Here is a 19,531-nt window from a genome sequence, read left to right as displayed (position 1 = left end):
TCAAACAAATAAAGACAAGATAATGCTGGAGTGGTTCCTAGCTCTATTTCCCAGTGTAATGTGCACATTCCTGATCCTGATTGTTTCATAAATGTTGTTCAACAGATGGAATAAATTAATATAAGATCATCTTAGTCTTAGTCTGTAATGTAGGACTAAGGATGCAAAGAGAACTATAGCAGGACTATAAAGCAAAGAGATTATAAATTAAGAAACGGATCCATTGCAAATGGACAAAGTCCTTGTGCTGTATGGATTGAGGATTCTCACATATTTGTGAAGGCCATTTGTTCTATCGCGTGTAACAAATCGTGCACTGCATTGCAGGCCATTGTATTGACATGAAATATATCACAGAGTAGCATAGCAATTTTGTCTCTCTCACTTCATAGCAGATGATTCTGGACTCTGCCTGTTCTTGTGAGATTTGTTACGATAAGTCCTGTTTGTTTCCTGCTTCTCTTCTAGGCCGCCATTATGGTGCCGTCAGTTGCGAAGGTTGCAAGGGCTTCTTTAAGCGTAGCATCCGCAAGAGCCTGGGCTACACATGTCGTGGCAACAAAGAATGCCCCATCAATAAGCATCATCGTAACCGCTGTCAGTATTGCCGTCTACAGAAATGCCTAGCAATGGGCATGAAATCCGATTGTAAGTATGCAATGCACCCATCATCTCTCCCCGTTTTATCACATCTTCACTTTGCTCCCTTCCATTACTGTGTATGCGTATATAAGACAAGGTCTTCCATATAATACTTTATTGTGAGTGAAATTTTTGAATATGTATATGTATTTGACTTGAGGGTTCATGTTAAAGGCACACCAGATTCCCACCCCCCTCAAGGTTTATTTTACCTACCAAGCTCTTGTGACATTTGAAATAGTCCGATAATTTTACACCTCGGACATGAAGAGGTTCGTCAGAAGAAATAGCTGAAGTTGAGATTCAATTATTGTCTTTTATTACTTCCTTTTCAAATATGTAATCATTCAAAAGAATAAATTCATCAAGTTTTAAGTAATATTTTATTTCTTTTTTCCCATCTCATTGTCAGTGTGCGATTGTTCATTATTGTCAGGACTAGTTCTGTTTATTATTTACTCCCATTTTCTCTATCATATATAGAGCTATTTGTAATCTGTATGAACTGTTCTGGATTCTTTTTAAGTTACCACCATCCATAGATTAAATATCCATGCAAAAGATCTCGCTTACACAAGGCTCGTAAATACCCAGTTGACTAGAGTATTGATTGTGGCGTATAGGGAATGTCAGGCTCACATGTTTCAATAAGAGGTAGATCAAATTTTGCCACTAATTTTGCTCATGTGGAAAAAAAGCACTTTGTGGAATTGATGCGAGTTGCTTGGAGATGTACTGGCCTGTGGCTGATGTTGTGTGTGTCAGAATATGTTGACAATTTGTCTTGAAACTTGTAGAAGCGGTAAAGAGGCGCCAGTTCACAGGAATTGATTTGATTTTTGTCACAAAAGTGACCCAATTTAAACAAGGGGTCACATGCTCTGATTTACAAGAAATGCGTTCCCAAAAAGGTTTGAACTCGCGCTCTGTATATTTCAAATTGACTTGCAATATGCATTGCCAGGAAAGACTGATGATTCTTTTGTCATGATAGGATCAAAAGTACAGGTTGTTTGAGAAGTGATTGCTGTATCAACCATTTCAAGTACTGTTGGTGGTAATGCGAGAATGTACTCTAGCCGTCTTCAGCGCAAAGGGTGGTTTTGGTTACCTCTGAATATCCATTACCAAGAAAGACTTCTCAATAAATTGACGCTTTTTGCCCACTACTTTTCAACTGTGGTGTCTGTATATTTCAAGGCAGAGAGATTTGTACGTGTACACAAGTGCCTGCATTATTTACAGCACTAAACTTGACTTGATCAATATTCTGAACAATATTGAAGGAGGCCACTATCTTTCAGCATCTAGTAGCTTATTTATGAATTAATGTTAAGAACCAGATAACTACTAGCAAAGGTGTATAATGAAATGGTATTCGGAATAAATTTGAATATGAAAGTGTTTCCCTGTTAAGAACAAGAAAGTTTTAGTTATTCAAATAGTCCAACAGTCTAATATTAAAGTAAGTTTAAGAATCTACCAAAGATATGCCATTATTATTTGTTTTTGGTACAGGGATCAAGGCCACAGAAATGTGACTTTTTTGTAATGGCTATTCCATTTTAAAAACCACACCCCACCTTAAAGATTTTGTAATTTAACTAAATTCAATAGTTTTAGCCATTCCATCTACAAGGAGAGCGTGGCCTAGCGGTTAAGGCATAGGACTGTGAACCCAAGGGTCAAGGGTTCGAATCCCAGGTCCGGCTCTTTGTGTCCTTGAGCAAGACACTTCACTCTACTTGCTTAGTGCTTGGAGGGCACTTTAAGCTGTCGGTCCTGTACATGCATATTTTCTCACATTAATGTAGTGTGCACGTTAAAGAACGCCACAGGCTATTCAAAAGAGCAGGGGATCATCCCGGTCATGTTGACTGTACTTCAAAATACACTCATCTACTCTAGGTTCCAGAGTAAAAAATAAGTACAGCTTGTCTGTACGCAGTGCGACAATACTCATACATATGAGGGAGGCACTTATAAGGAAGAAGAAGAAGAAGGTGGGAAAGGTTTTGGAATACCAAACAAATTTGCCCCAATTTCGTCCAAATTGTGTGAAATCCAACTAGATTTCAAAGTTTAGCTGGATTCAAACAAAAGTGCACAAAAAATTCAACCTGGATTGGCCGTATAATTTCAACTGGTGATTTGATAGCAGATTGTCATCTTCCAGAGGGGTGTATGAATTTTAAATAGAAGAGCCCTATGTAAATGAGATCTTAAGCATGTGATACATATCCTGGTGTGCCTTTAATTCATTCACATAAATTATGTCGTAAATGGATGGATGGTGGTAACTGTACTGTGATCCAGAACATTCAATGGAAACGGGAGCAAAACAATTTGATGAGCTAATTTAACACTGCTAACATTTTAAATTGATAATCTCAGTAACTTTTAGGACCCTTGTCACATCTTGTATCTTAAGTTAGAACAAGAACTGCATGCAATTCACACATTTTGATTTTATTATTTTTAATGCTGGTATTATTAATTATTGTTTGAAGATATGTGTATGAGGTTTATTTCACAAAGCTGTTTCTATAAAATCTTCAAACAATATCCCGGATTCTCTATTAAAACACCATCAAATCCCAGGAAAATCCCAATGTTTTTTACATTTTAGTACATTACATTGAGGTGATGAATAACTTCAAAGTATGAAGGATTGTTTTAATGTTTGCGTAATCTTGTCAGAAATGTCCTTACAATAAGTCCATTATTGAGAAATCCTGGGATTTCCAGCAAGCAATCAGCTAGTAAGAATATCAATCAACCAACAAAACAAACCAAAAATCAAAATGGAGGGTATCTAGGCAACTGAATTGCATTTTATTTGTGTGTATATCATCAGCCCCCAACCGACAGCACAGAACGGTGGAGCACAATATAGAAGCGCCAACCTCCCAAGATCAGTCCTTTCAAGAGCTTGGTAGGTGAAATAAATTCTACTCTTCCATAAATTCCTCTGTTGTCGAAACATTCCAGGAAACTTAAATTACTTGGACATTACATCTTATAAGCAAGAGGCAATAGCAATACATTGATACTGAGTGAAAAATTAGTCCAGGGGAGGTGTGTGCCAAGATCTGATATAACACAGACTAGTGTGTAAACTAAACTACTCAAAACATAATAGAGAGATTGCAATTACCAAACATAGAATCAAACGCCTGTGCAATTGATTCAAATCCCATCACAGGAGAGTGATTTTGAAAAGATTGCATGGGCGTTCGATACGTACGTTTGGAAATCGCAATCTCTCTAATGTAAGCATGTATGTGCTGGATTAGGTTGCTGTATACAGATACAATGATGAGCATAATTTTCAGTTGAATTGGTCGTCCGAGGGAAAATGCAATGTTTGGTGGGGAGACTTATCTTGTTCCAACTGTTCAAGAATATAATATATTGTAGAGCTAACTTGCAGAAAAACGATCGCTAGATTCTCATTGAGTCAATCGTGCTCTCTCTGCTCGATTCAACATGTGTGCATGTATGATAATTAATATGCAGGGGATGGGGCAAATACTCGGTAACATTTTGGAAAGGTGTATATGGTTTTGGAAACTAACTACATCAAAATGAATAAATGGAATCTGAAGGGTAATTTTACAGTCTGAAGCAACGTTTAATTAGCCTTGAAGGAAAGCCTATCCAAACCTTCGCCTTATTACTCCGCAACACTGGTAAATGTTACTTTCTTTTTACACACTCCTTACATTGTTTGATAAGAACCTGCCTATCCATTCGCTTAAGTTTTATTTTATTTTAAGATAAAGAAAAGTGGAAAAAAATGTTTGCCAAACTCAAAACAAAAATTCCTGACATGAAAGAGGCAAGTGGTTTTTACATAGCACCCTCTTGGTTTTATATTCTCATTATACCGAGTCTATAGTTGAACTATTTTTAACTCTGTAGAGGGCAGTACAATAATGGATTCAGCAGTAGTTACTTTACCAGCCATCTGCCACAGCAAGAGGGCTGTTAGAACAAGTGCAGTCAGAGTTAACATGCAAAGAATTTGGTTAAAGGATATTTGAATCTTCATTGATAGGTCTGGTCATTCATATGATAGGTCTGGTGTCATTTTTACAGTGCACACTTTGCCAGACATGCTGAAACATGTTTTTTAACTGTTGAACAATGTAAAGAGAGCAGATAAGGCAGGTTTATGATACTTGTTCTTTACTTGTCTATATTGAAATTTCAACGATAAGTATGATGCAATCATTACACCCAGATCCTGGGAATAAGGAAGGGATTTTTTTTCTTCATTATCTTAGTCAAAATATTATTGATAGGTAATCCATGAAGCACATTTTACATTGTGAATTGTACACAAAATAATAAATTAGTGTTTTTACATTGAGTATTTAAAGTGTATGAAGGTGTTAGCCCAATTACAGATTGATGACTTTTTAAGTTAGCATATAATCTGAACTCAGTTGAAAAAAAAAAAAATGCAAGAGCACACCCTTTTTCAGTATGTATGCTCATTGATGTATTTCTATTGCCTCTTGGATTAATATATATTAACGTACCTGTATATAGCACAATTTCTACTACTACCACCACAATGTAATACAAATATGGTATGCCTATGTAGTGTGTATAAAGCCTTATTTACAGTCTCCTCCTATGCTTTGCTTGGTTAACATTTGTACATAAATCCTACTGGATGTGTATAGCTGCACTGTCTGCATGTTTACAATGTATCGCTATGCAATGGCACTGCAACTAGGGAATTATGCAATTTCACAACAAATTAGTGGCAGGTGAGTGGTACCAAAAGGAGGAAATGTTGCACCTGTATTGCATTCCTGCCTGCATTACTAAAATACAAATCATAATTCCTTTTCCTAAGTGGGCAGAACAAACTTTATAGTGTACATTTTGTACAACACAATAGTAGCTAAACAGGATTATAATAACACAGTGATATACTGTATGGTTGAAGTCTGGGAAAAGGAATGATGATCTGGTTCTAGTAATCTTACGGCTTTTGTTCACATGGAAAGATATATGTATGTTCTAGGATAAGAAGGCAGAAACAGTCCAAGAGAGTGAATCTTTCCTGACCCTTTTGGTATCACCACTGTAGTTTATATAATCATTGATGTCCCTGCTAAGGTGCTGGCTAAATCCCCCTGATATCAGGCTATTCCAGATGAAATCCATATATTCCCTTTTGAAGGCATGGCCTTAATCTTCCACACAGGGAGTGTGAATTTCAAATGGGATTGTCTGAATAGGTGACTCCATGAAATCTACATCCCCTTTGTGGGAGATTAAGGTTGTGACATGTCTTACATATCAGGTGTATGGATATCAACTGGAATAGCCCATTGCAGTGAGAGATGGGGATTCACAAGTCTGTAGCACCCCATATTGCTCTATAAATCATGAATCTCCCATTGGGCTTCTTTAATCAGTTGTCATCAAACATGTACACAAAAGATGTTGGACAACTAACAGTGTTGGGTCTCTGCCTTGAGTTGCACATGGAAAGCAAAATAGTCTACCTCTGAAATAAGTTTACCAATGTGCCCTGCAAACTTGGATTTAAAGTGGTAATTTTTCGTGAGGGTTTTATTTTCGCGAATGGAGTTCCATCCGCGAAATTAACACCTCGGGAATATAAGTAATAATGTATTGCAAGTATAAGGCAAGACTATGCAATCGCAAAAATAACAATCGCAAAAATGTCTAACTCCAAATCGCGAAAATAACTGTACGCGAAAATTACCACTTATGACAGTGTTCAAGCTTTGACTTACATTTGGCGGACAAAAGTGTGAAAAAATTATTTAGGGGTGAAAACAATAAAAATTCTTGATTGTTTATATGTTTCCAAGGGTAAAATATCATGTAGTTTCAGATTTTGGCACTTAAAACTCCCTATCTTTTATAGATTTCAAGAAAAATTCAATTTTATGTCCGATTTTGACCGAAAATAGCCGTTTTGGGGTGACAAAAAATTGACTTGCAGATTTCCTGTGAGTGTATGAACATGAACACTATTAAATAGAGCCTAATTTTCTATACTAATTGTGTAACAAGGGTACAATTGTGATATTAAAAGCATTGAATGGGATCAACATCTTTCTTTATTTCCGTAGCAGCAGTAGAAACTTGAGTGTTCGGGTGACAATTGATTTGGAAAAAAGTACGATATTCGCCTCATTTTCTATTTGAAAAGGCCATATCTCATCATTCGTATGAGCTATAGGGATGCTTTAAGTGTCTTTTTGCTCAGTATTTCAATAGCTAAATGGTAATATAATAAATAAGTAAGCTTCATTTACAGAAAAGAAAAATAACTTGCAATATGCTACCCCCCCCCCCCCTAAGAATTTTGAGGGCGTGAAAAAATTAATGGATTCTCTAAAAAAAATAAGTCCTTCAAAACTGGGAGGTTTAAGACTAAACAAACACAAACTTGCTCTTGCCAATACCTCCCTCTAGAGCAAGTTTATGTTTATTTAGCCCTAAGTATCCCCATTTTGAAGGACTTATTTTTTAGAGCAAATTTTCATGATATTTGAGGATTTCGGGCAGAAATATGCCTGTACAGTGCTATGGGGAAAATTTTCAAGTTGATAATTATGCATTTTTTATGTCAGATTCAGTTTCTACACAAAATTTCACCCTAGAAAATGTTCCTTTAAGTAGGATATCTTTCACTTTATGTTTTCACCATTCTGTCCACAAAATGTAAGTCAAAGCTTGAATGCTGTCTTATACAGTATTTGCTTGTTTTGTATGTGTTGTGGTGATAAAAGCACAAACCTTGTTAACGCTCCTAGAAATACAGCACTTGTCAATTCGATTTTGGGCCTGTGCAATGCTAATAAATACCAGAGGTACATTACATTGGTCCCATATGCAACAATCCAATATGGCAAATTTCCCATCCATATGAACTTTAAGGGTTTACATTTCCCATACTTTGTAGCAAGGTGGAAGTTAACGATAATAATCTCATTTACTTCAATCATATGTAGGCTTAGATATGTAGGCTTAGAGAGAAAACGCAATCTCGCTTTTCTCGCCGTGAATCTCGCTTTTTAGTGCTTTTCTCGCTTTTAAAAGATTCATTTCTACCACGAAAATCTATTTCTGTGGCGAAAGGTTGCAGAATTCGACAACCATTGCAACTAAAAAAGCTTAAGTTTGACCTGATTTTCCAGCCTGAATGTACAAAAACGGTCCATTTTCTGGCACATTCAAGCAACAACACAAGTAATATTCTTTATTTACTACTCAAACCTTGCAGTATATTGACCTTTTAAAGGTGAACCTCATTGAAAATAAAGTTATATATCAATGGAAAGCTTATGATGTCAGGAAGCAGAAAAGAATATTTTTTATTTGCATAGCGTACCAGGCTAGACATAATCTCCATGCAAAGATTGGATATTGGCACCCCCTAAATTACAAAACGAAATCGTTCAAATTGGGCGCTTTCGTTGATGGCGTCAGCCCAGGGACACACAGTTACTTCCGGGTTTGATTGTAAACACAATGTCCGTGTATTACTGTGGCATGCATCGGGCCAATTCAGAATTGTCAACTTTACATGAAAAATATCTTCAATAAAATAAGAATTACATGAAGGAAATATCATGATCAAATCAAGAATGAAGTTCCTGAATAAAGTGTGGGATTTAAAATGGGAAAAGTGCTGGCGGGTGATTTGGGATAGGCCAAGCCATCCACGATATGCATAGGGAATATTACAGTAAAGCACCTAAGAGCGAAGATTCGCGAATGAAAACAGATTGCAAAAAATAACTGCTAGTGCTACCAGTTCAGATCGTCACACCAAGTTGAGACGAACTTATCACAATGAGAAAATGAAGGAATAGAATAAGGTACATGTACAGGATTTTTTAATTATTAGTATTTCTTAGCTTTACAACCGGTCATGGCCGGTCATGTATGATAGGCGAACTTGTATATAGATACATACGGGATGAGCTCAGTGACTGACTGAGTCTCACTACGCCGAAGTGTTCAGTATCCGCATGACTGTACTGTACTTGCAGACAGAATGACCGATTTGATATTCACATTCTGATATTTCCAACTTATTGCTACTTCATCAGCAAAATTTATTCCTGTAAATGTTCCAAATATAAGGAACGATTGATCAAATCTGCTGAAACACCCCATGAAACCACAGATATATGGAACACACAACATAAGTGCTGCCGGCGGACGAAGCCCAATTAAGCTTTAGTCGCTGTGTTTGTGCATATCCGTCCCTGCAATTTCTTCAGCAATTTGCGATCGTGTTCGGTAATCCATAAAACATGAATGTTTCACTTTTTCAGTACCGTACACTGATTGTACTATCATTAAAGAATCATGACACAAGTGACAATGTTTTAATTTTATTCAGATTTCCATTTAATAACGGTCTACTAAGCCTAAATTGTATTTATTTTATCATAAAGTATCTGCCCGAGTATCTGTTTCTTTCAATCGTGATTGTGTGGAAAGAATGTATTACCACGATTACCGATAATGCGCTAAATATGAAAACCTTTATATGGGTTGGATTTGACGAAATCAGCGGTTCTGTATTAATTTTTGATTACTGCAAGACAGATATTTTAAAATGAATCAAGAATAGGGAATGTCACAAACAAGTATTTAATTTGTTATTTGATCATGTTTATTCAGTCCATGACATGAACGGTACTCGGTAGCAGCAAGCATTTGCGCATGGGATTGATCCCAGCGAAATTCAAACTCAATTACCCAGTTATACCCAGCCAGTTATGACTGATTTTGTCAAAAATTTACGGAAAATTTATGTGTTGACAATAATTCTATTATTTCTAATATATATAGAAGGAACCAGCAACTTGAAGATTCCTCTAATTTCAAGCTTTATCATGTTTATTGTGAAAATCAGACTTGCCGGGCAGCTTGCAAAGTACAGGAAGCAAGTCTTGTTTACGTGTTTCGAGTAGGATCACGTGACTGCGAACCCTGAGCTTACAACACGAGCATTCCCAAGGTCATAGACGATTGATTTGGGTTCTTTTTGGGCGCTTAAAAAAAGACCAAAAATTCATTCATTTTTTTAATTTTTCAGCTTTATTGGCCATCAAAAAATCGGAAAAATAATTTCTAGTATCCTGACATCATAAGCTTTTCATTGATATATAACTTTATTTTCAATGAGGTTCACCTTTAAGCTGATTTATGAGGACAAAATTTGTGTATTTTTGATAGTCCGGTCGGCAATTTCCATGCTTTGTTTTGGTATCACTCAGGTATGGAGTCAATGAAATACTGCCCTCACTCAATTTTTTTACCTTTTTTTTTTTTTCGCAAATTTTTGGGCATAAATCTCGCTTTTTTCTCGCATTTTGAAGTTGCCATCTCGCATTTTTGGTCAAAAAATTGCGTTTTTTCTCTAAGCCTAATCATATGTAGTACTATAGCACATCAGTCATATTGGGGGTGGGTAAGAACACACTCCACCATACAGTTTATGATCGGATTGTGTAGAGCAAAGTAGCAATTTCAGCGCTTTGAGAGGCTTGTTCTATCTGTATAATTTTCAAACACAGCACCCTATATTTTCCCTTCTGCCCTTCTGGTTGCCTTTAAGATGTTTCCACACATTTTATTTCAAATTGTTTGTTTTAAATGTGATGTTTTAAATGCATGAAATCTGCATCCCAGCATGCTGTAGAATATAATAATAGTTATCAAATGAAAGGCACTTGATACTGTGTCTCGTCTCAAGTTGAGAGTAACGCCATGTTGGATTTTGTCGTGGAAGACTCGATTCAGTGTGTTTATGTGGTTGCTTCGCCAGCGTAAGGACAAATCACCCTATACGCACAGCAGGATTAGGTTAGCCCACGATTTGAATCTGCCACTGCGAAATCCAACATGATGTTACTATAGTACCAAAAATCCCATAGATCCCACTCAATTTTATTGATTTGCCTGTTTTAGCTAACAGTAACAACTTTTAGCAATGATTAGCAATCCAATCTTGTCATATTGTTTTGATTTTATATATTTAGAGGGTGTAATACATATTTGGGGCACACATCAGCTTGGATGGTTGTGTGGACAAATAGCAACAAAAGTTTGTTGTTTGGATCGACTACATTTGAGATGCTACTGTATAACAACATAAATATAAGAACATAGTCAAAATTTTAGTTTCATGTACCCCCAAAAAAATGTGATTTTCAAAATGTTGTATTTACCATGATGGAACCAAGTTTCCATATAAAGTTAAAATTGGCTTTAATAGTTTCCATTCATCCAAAAAAGCTGAGTTGTTGTTTTTAGGTCAAATTAAAGTCAATGGGATTTGTGGTTGCAATAACAAATAAAAAGGATTATGTGCATGGCATTGTTAAGTGAAAAAAAAATCACACAGCAAATTTTTGATCAAGTGTTAGGCGTAAAATGTTTTTAAAACCTGCTGTGTGTATATCTGCTCTGGTTGTGACAGATAATCTTAGCACACTGATTGTTTCCCCAGACACTTGTCAAGTGGTTGGACTTATGATGTTACAATGTAGTATTAACCACCACCATGTTTGACACCAGCCATTAATTACCATGTAGTTGTTGTCCATGTCCAAGCATGAGCATTGTGTACTATATTTAGCCAGCTTTTCATGCACATTAAGATCTATGCTTGCTTTGTTGGGAGGGCATAATTGTGGTTCATTGGTAAATGTGTGGTAATGGGGATATAATGTCACAATGCATACATGTACACATCACCAGTTGGCATTGATCATTTGGAACATAAAATTACATGATACATGTAGTTCTTTTGAAATTACCCTGAATCACTGCCATTAGTTTTGCCACAACGTATATATTTTTCATTTGCATAGGGCAGATATTTAGTGTACACATGTGGCATTTAATTGGTATAGTTTGCACATTAAAATCCGTATTTCATATTAACAGTATTTTTTTTTAAATGGGTCAAAGTTCTTGTGTAAAGGGAAACCAATAACCATGGAACTAAAAATGTAAGTCTTTCAATCCAAAGCAGTATTATCTTTTTATGTGTGCATTTATAAACTGAAGTTGGGCAAGGCATTTCGATTTTTCAATTAATTCCGATGGTTAAGGACATTTAGCTAAATTTTTACACAAATTGCATTGTGAAAATAAGATAACAAAGCAAGTATAGAACTAGTGTGCACATGTATTGTTAGACTCTGTTGTGTGCTGTACATTGTCCATGTATATCCTAGTTGATGAATTGATGATGTCAAGAATTGACGATTCCTCCATCCGTCCTCCCTACAGCCGTTCAGTGTGAGCGCACACCTCTAAAGGCTGCCCGTGATAGGATCCCCGGTAACTGTGCTGCGTCTACCGATAAAATCTACATCCGAAAGGACATCCGCAGCCCCTGGCAGTCACACCCACATTCATGACAGGTTAGAGATTATTCTAAATGTATTTATTTTTGTTGTACTTTTGATATTCATCTGAACTTCCCTGGCCATGTTTTTATGCTACATCTGTACAGGGAGAACGCACCACCTTCAAGGAGATCCGCAGTCCCTTGGCAGGCACGCCCACTTTTATGACAGGTTAGAAATCAAATGTCATTATTTTTCCGATCACTTTATGTAATCACCATGAAACAAACACTTGTATAAAGAAAGAAGGATAACAAAAAAGAACCCCTTTGTTAATTTTTCAAACAACACATTCATGCTGGGATTTGGTGAAGTGGAACTATAAAATTCCAGGAAGCATTGTGGGTAAACCATTTAAATTCAGGTTTTGTTAGTCCTGTCACTTTCATAAGCAATGATGTTGCTCGTTCCAGTAGAGTATGAACTATTGGTGTGAGATAAACATGCCACACTTATTATCTCTTTTGAAATTGAGATAAAGCTGTGAAGCTGATTTGCAGTATCCATCATAGAACCACTTGTGCAAGACTCAAAACCTGAATCCCTTCAGCAGGGGGTGCCACTTCAGGGATCACCAACCATCATAATCACAAAACATTAATATATAATTGCATGGTTTGGGGACAAAGGTGGGTAATGTGAGTTGCCCTATCTCTAGTACATGAAGCAAGATAACAGTTATTATAATATCATACCAAGGAGAATACCCAAGGTATTGAGCTCCATATGATATTAAATACTGTGTGACTTCCTTTATGCACAAGAGGGAGGACCCAGTGATGGTTACTCATATTACCTACCTGCCAAAACATGGAATGACCCAGTGGGCAATATAGAGTTGAACACTGAAGCATGGAAACATTGTTTTCCAGGAAGTTTGATTTGAACACATGAATGTTATTCTGTTAGTTAAGTAGTCACAATTGTTTAGCAAGTGTTTAAACATATTTATTGCAGGTGGAACTTTATTTCTTTAAAAGGTTTGGTTGATATGGTTCAGTATATTCAATGCTATAAACAGTAGCTGTAGTGTAAAAGATGTGGGCATTTGTGATATTTGCATAAATACTTTGGCTTGAGAAGATAATTTGAGGACATTCATAGCTTCAAGGAGTAAAAATAATTGTGAAAGGACTTACAGCATTATTGATTCGGTCTAATAAAAAAAATTGGATAAAGATTAAGAAATGTCTACTAGTAGCTTCTTAAAACCTGTGATTAAGTTGAACCATTTATGAAATTCATTGCAAAAATGTTAAAATATAATATACTAGTAATATCAAGCAACAGTAAGTGCATGTAAAATTAACAAAAAAAAACATTTGCACATTTCTGATATAGAAACACCTAAGAAGACAGGATTATTTGACCAGGGCATACTTTTGAACATCCAACAAACCCCAACCACTCCCCAGTCGACAGACACCACAACAGACTTGAGCACACTTGCCAGTGTGGTGACATCGTTAGCTAATATGAAGAAGCCAGAAGAAGTTGAGGGAGGAGAGGTACACCAGGTAAGTACTTTCACTTTTCTCAGCCATCTCCTTTCCAAATGTGTGATATATCAACCTGTAAATAAACAGATCATTTGCAAATATGAGACAAGGCCATCTCCAAAGACCTGAGCAGATTGTTGAAGTGTAACTCACATCTGAAAGCGTCTAATAATTGTTATGGGACTACTGTAGATTGAGCGATGAAGTGCTTCACACTTTGTGTGGTTGTATTTCAAGAAGATACTGAACTTGGTAACTACAAATCGTTGTGTGAGTGCATGAATGTTGTAGAGCAGTGGTTGTCTCATGTAGGGGAATCTTGTGAGGCATTCTGGCATTGAGTTTTGAGACTGTTCAAAGTTGCTCCTTGGAGGCATCTCAAGTCTCACTAGACTCAGACTTGATACCTCAGCAAGTGTTAAATATCAAGATAACCATTCTTAAGATGGAAACAAACTAGAACTGACCTTGGTGTGAAGGAACAAAGCTCTTTGTTTTGCAAATGATCTGATGTGTGTCACTTGACAGATTGTCACTCACACTTGATTCGCTGTGCAAGGAGTGCATTATACTGTTTTGATACAACTTAAAATGTATCATATATTCATGTATCTTTCTGCTTAATATTAAGTGCTCAGCATATTGCTAAGGCATAATTTGTCGCTTAGAGGTCTGAAGAAACAAGGTTATTGCAACCTTCTCCCCGGAGTATTGCTTGCATTTTTACCAATGTATAGCTACATCGGGTCATTTCTATCCATTGATGCCAAAATAAGCACCACCAAGCACACCTTTATAAAATTGAGGAATCGTGTACACTGCCAGCAATGTCATCGGTAATGGCAAGAATTGTGATACGTGGCCTTTATCTCCACTTGCACTGGCTTTTGCAATTCACTCTGAGCACTCATGAATGTTTGACAATGTTCCTGATTGCTCAATTTATGTATGGGTTATTGGTTTGGCTATTAACTTGTATTATTTTGCCCTACTTTCTTCATTGTTTTCTTTGAATAGTAAATTGGCTGTTTAATCATCCCTCATTCTCTTTAGTTAATGTTGTTATTTTTTATTGTTTTTACATTTTATTTGTATTATTATTTGGTTCGCTTAAAAAATTCAATGTGCTTTGTTTGCTTTTTTTTTGGGTAAAATCACAATAATAGAATTTCTGCAAAAAGTTCTTGCATCAAATTTGGTTCTTGCTTATCTATGGTTTGCAATGAATATTCTGTAATTATCCCAAATATGTTCAAGAACCTTTCTCTGAATAGATTCACAGGTTGTTGATGTAATTCTAGCCCTGATTCAAAAAATGAATGGACAGGTGGAATTTCATTACGTATATTTTTGACATCTATAAGCAGAACTTAATGGTGTATTTTTAAAAGAAAAAGGTAAAAAGTGATTTCAAATAAAGTAAATATTTATTGTCAGAAAGGCCAAGAAAAATCCTCCAGGTGGCGTCACCTGACCTACCGATCTTATTGTTCCAATTTAATTGAATTGGGATTTACACAAAAATCCTACCACCAAGTTATGATTTCAAATGGTACTCACAATGCAATTGTGAAATAAACCTCTGCCACCCAATTCTGAATAGCAGTGGACTATTCCTGTTAAAATCCATACACCTCCTATGGAAGACATGACCTTAATCTCCCATGCAGGAGGTGTTGATTTCAGGTAACAACATATGTAATTCACACTCGCACTCCCTGTGTGAAAGATTAAGGTCATGTCTTCCATAGGAGGGTGTATGAATTTCAACTGGAATAACCAGTTAGTGTTTGGTTGAATTACATTCTGCACTTTCCAATTAATGGAAGTGTTGCCTCTCCCCATTGTTTGCTTGTGTTTTTCTTTTTGCAATGCGGTGTCTGCATGTTGCTAACCTTTTCTCCTGCACATTCTATCAATCTATCTCTTCCCTTTGGTGAACGTACGAACGTATTCAGGAACCTCTCCTGAACAACTCTTTCCAGCAGGCAGTATCGAATGGAGAGCAGGGAGGCGGTGAAGGAGGCGGCCCATCAAACCAAATCTCAAAAGCCTTTGACACACTTGCCAAAGCATTGAACCCAGCCCTAGATGGAAGCGACGGTGCTGGAGGATCTGGAGCCAAGTAAGTCATTACTGTATTCCTTAAAACACTGTCAGATTGGCTATTGGGAGTGTCAGAAAATATCCCAATGGGATGCATCACTTTGGACTGGTTAATGGCTAGAAGTACATTGCTTCAAAATGGGGATAAAGATCTGATATGAACCTACACTGGGCCAAATAAGATTCCTATCTGGACTGACTAATAAACAACGATTGCATCAAACATGACAATCTGAATTACAATTTCTATTGGACAAAGGACTCTGACGTGATCTAAAAGGTCAAAGAAGGGTGTTTACTGGAAATTAATAATTAACATCTATTAGACCAGTAATAATCAAATGATGCACCAACTGAAGTGCGCAAGACAAAGCTGGTACACGCACTCCGCACCTGTCGCGCCATATTTTTCATAGCGCAGTCTGGACAGCTCTTGACATGTTTTGTGCTTGCACATAAACACGTCACACCATGCATGAATTGTTAGAATGATGGGCCTTATGAATATGTGAGAATTCATGTTGCATACATTGTACAAAGCATGGGGACTTTGCCTGTTGAGGCACTATCTGTTTCTCTTTAATCTGTGATTAACATGTCATCATGTTTAATTTTTTCCCACAGCTCATCAGACCCATCAGCAAATGGAGGTGCTGGTGGTTCCAATGAACAACCATTGATTGAGATTGAAGGACCCATGCTAATAGACACACACATGCAATTCAAGTTGACCACACCTTCACCAATGCCACAGTTCCTTAATGTACATTACATCTGTGAGTCAGCATCACGGCTGCTGTTTCTTTCCATGCACTGGGCTCGCAGCATTCCGGCCTTCCAAGCTCTTGGGTAAGTCAAGCAAAGAAATGAAATTTCTTCTTGTATTTTGGCTATAAAAACCTTAACCAATACTGATAGATAATTGTACATGTACATTTTCATGACCATATTTGAAAACAGCATGCAAAGTGCATTAAAATGAGTACCAACAAGCCTGGTATTAGTTCAGTGGTTCTTATGATAGCTCTTCATAATTTTGAGAAAGTCTGTTGAAGCCTATAGCCAGCCTGCAAAGCTTTAATCACAGATGAAGTATAAGGTAACACATATTGTGCAAATGCATTGCATTCTTACTTTATGTAAAGCCGTTGGATTAAAAAAAATCCTGATAATAACATTAATCGCATGGTTTCACAAGTCATGTGTTTCCACAGTAACTAATTAAAAATGAGGATGAAAATGAAATAATTGTCTCAATTTGTTATTGTATCCGCAGAACTGACATCCACACAACGATGGTCCAGAAGTGTTGGAGTGAGTTGTTCACATTAGGTCTAGCACAGTGTTGTCAATCTATGGCACTGTCAACAATCTTAACAGCTATCGTCAATCACCTCCAAACAAGTTTGCAACAAGGTGAGTAGAGAATGCAGTAACTCTAAAACAACCAAGTATTTGGCTGTGACACTGGCTAGATGGGGTACTGTATTCATTCCAATAAGCGCCTAGGGCGCTTTACAAAGTCATGCGCTTATTTTTTACATGGTTTACCTAATTTTCTCGTAAGGGCTGCTTATTACAGACAAATTTACCTATGTTTTAATAGGGTCCCGAGACGTTCTAGTAGCTTTTCTGATGCAGTAAATGTATTACAAGTTTACACAGGACTTCAAATCCTCAAGCTATTTCACTGTATCAACGTCTATCAGTCACTTCAACATTAATGGTACCCTTTAGCAAATTGAAAATACTCTGGGTGGGCGCTTATTGGAACAAATACGGTATTAGGAATAACTCCAGACTACCCCCTGCTACACAAGGGCTTAACCAGGGGAATGGCCAGAAGCCCCCCCCCCCTCTCCCATGAACTGTCGCAAATGTACTGACAATCTGTGGCTCAGCTCACTCAGCACTATTTTGTTTCTTCTGTGGGAAACATATTTGAAGGAGTGCAAATCTAAAAGCATTTTGTTTCAAGTTACTTCTATCATTACCATCAATTGAATTCAACCATTTTGTTAGATTAGAAGTAGACTAATGAGATAGATGATTACAAAATTTCAATATTCTAGTAAACACTTTATGAGAATTGTAGGTCAGAAATAAGCAATGTTTAGGCATATTGAATCATTTTGTATGCATCATTACAGGGACTTGCGACTTTTAAGCTGAAAAGTTGCAAAAGTCAAAATTTTGTGCTAATGAATATACTGACTGATTGGGCAGTTTAGGGAAATTGTAGTTTTAATCTTTCCAGCCAGGAGATTTGATCAGCCCATAACTTTGTTGACCATTTCTTTACAGATAAACTTTCAGCAGACAGAGTAAAAGCAGTGATGGAACACATCTGGAAGCTGCAGGAGTTTGTATCAACCACATCAAAGCTGCAAGTAGACGGCTCAGAATTTGCTTACTTGAAAGCCATAGTCCTTTTCAGCCCTGGTGAGTGTCACTGTCACTATGGACCCCAAATGGTCTCATCCCAATGACATAGTTCAGCAACCTCAATTAAACAATCAAAGTGCAAAATTTGACCTCAAGTTGCAGAGTATGAGTTTTTGTACCCAAATTTTCAAAGGTCATTCAATGAATGTGCAAATTTATTGGGGTTAAAGAACAGTGCCTTGATAGATGAGCATGTTGTGGATCCTAGTGTGTAATCTTGGAGATGATCTTGTTGACATGTATCCTATTTTTTCCCCTTTCCCTTCAAGTAGTTTTGTACTAGTTTTAAATCAGCATGCATGTGATTGCTAAGTTACATATAAAAGTGGCTGGGAAATAGAGAGCAGGGCTCGAAAAAATGTTAATTTCCCGGGAAGCAAGCTAAGCTTACCACAATTTATAGCATGTTTCTATTTACAAAAATGACACAATTTCCCTCCAAATACCAGATTTTCCCTCCAAACACCAACATTTGCTGGGAATGAGCTTCCCAAATTCCCCACTTTTTCGAGCCATGATAGAGAGCTACAATGTGCAAACCCTTAGAATTGTTTGCAGTTCTTAATGTTTTTGTAATTCCTTTTACAACTAAATGACTAATTATATATAATGGATTTGTTAAGGTTAACTGCCACTGACCTGCCCCAAAATGTTTTATAGCATATTAAGGGCTGGGGTATGAGCGTTTGGACAGTATTTATTTTGGGACATCAGAGCACATCAGACATATGAATTGCATTCTGAATACGAAGAATGTCATTCTGATATCAAATAATTTTGATTTTTTGAAATTCGCAATTTAATACACATTTTATGGCAAATCATTAAAATTGATATTTTTGATATTTAACAGTACTTGAAGTAAACTTTATAAATCTGATGATTTATACTTAAAGTGTATGTATGTGGGATGAAAAGCCGACGATCAATTGAAAATTTTGACCTTTCAGTATTGAAGATATGGATTTTTTTCCCAAAACACCAAAAAAAATTAGGTCTTTTTGGGAAAAAATCCATATCTTCAATATGAAAGGTCAAAATTTTCAATTGACCGTCGGCTTTTCCTCCCTGCTACATACACTTTAAGAATATATCATTAGATTTATATAATTTACTTGAGGACTGTTATATATCAAAATTTGAAAAATATCAAATTTTTATAATTTGTCATAAAATTTGTATTATATTGTGATTTTCAAAAATGAAAATTATTTGATATCAGAAAGACATGCTTCAGATTCAGAATGCAATTCGACAGGTCCGAGGTGCTCTCATGTCCCACAAAAAAATACTGTCGAAACACAATAAACGCTCATTTTAGATCCCTTAAATACTTAACAAAGGTAAAAAAATGACTACTTAGGCTAAAAAAAAAATTGAAGTTTGTTTCCCGTTGGCTGCACA

General features: G+C 36.5%; 1 protein-coding gene across 12 annotated transcripts in view; it reads left to right on the top strand.

The window, feature by feature from the left end:
• Positions 1-19,531, top strand: part of LOC140171188 (orphan steroid hormone receptor 2-like) — a 57,933-nt gene that overhangs the window by 30,449 nt on the left and 7,953 nt on the right. For 10 of the 12 annotated variants that reach the window (XR_011861576.1, XM_072194396.1, XM_072194391.1 and 7 more), the window contains 8 exons: positions 469-648; positions 3,500-3,577; positions 12,177-12,248; positions 13,419-13,594; positions 15,535-15,701; positions 16,307-16,531; positions 16,959-17,098; positions 17,987-18,124. Coding sequence is in view for 11 of the 12 variants with exons in the window: in XM_072194396.1 (XP_072050497.1) it covers positions 469-648; positions 3,500-3,577; positions 12,177-12,248; positions 13,419-13,594; positions 15,535-15,701; positions 16,307-16,531; positions 16,959-17,098; positions 17,987-18,124 (1,176 nt within the window). In the remaining variant the exon portion in view is untranslated. The remainder of the gene's footprint in view (positions 1-468; positions 649-3,499; positions 3,578-12,176; positions 12,249-13,418; positions 13,595-15,534; positions 15,702-16,306; positions 16,532-16,958; positions 17,099-17,986; positions 18,125-19,531) is intronic. The other 2 variants (XM_072194392.1, XM_072194395.1) reach the window with 2 other exon arrangements.

The sequence above is a fragment of the Amphiura filiformis genome, chromosome 15 (assembly GCF_039555335.1).
Source record: "Amphiura filiformis chromosome 15, Afil_fr2py, whole genome shotgun sequence".
Lineage (NCBI taxonomy): Eukaryota > Metazoa > Echinodermata > Ophiuroidea > Amphilepidida > Amphiuridae > Amphiura > Amphiura filiformis.
Note: the sequence above shows the minus strand (reverse complement) of the source record. Positions and strands in the feature narration are given on the sequence as shown.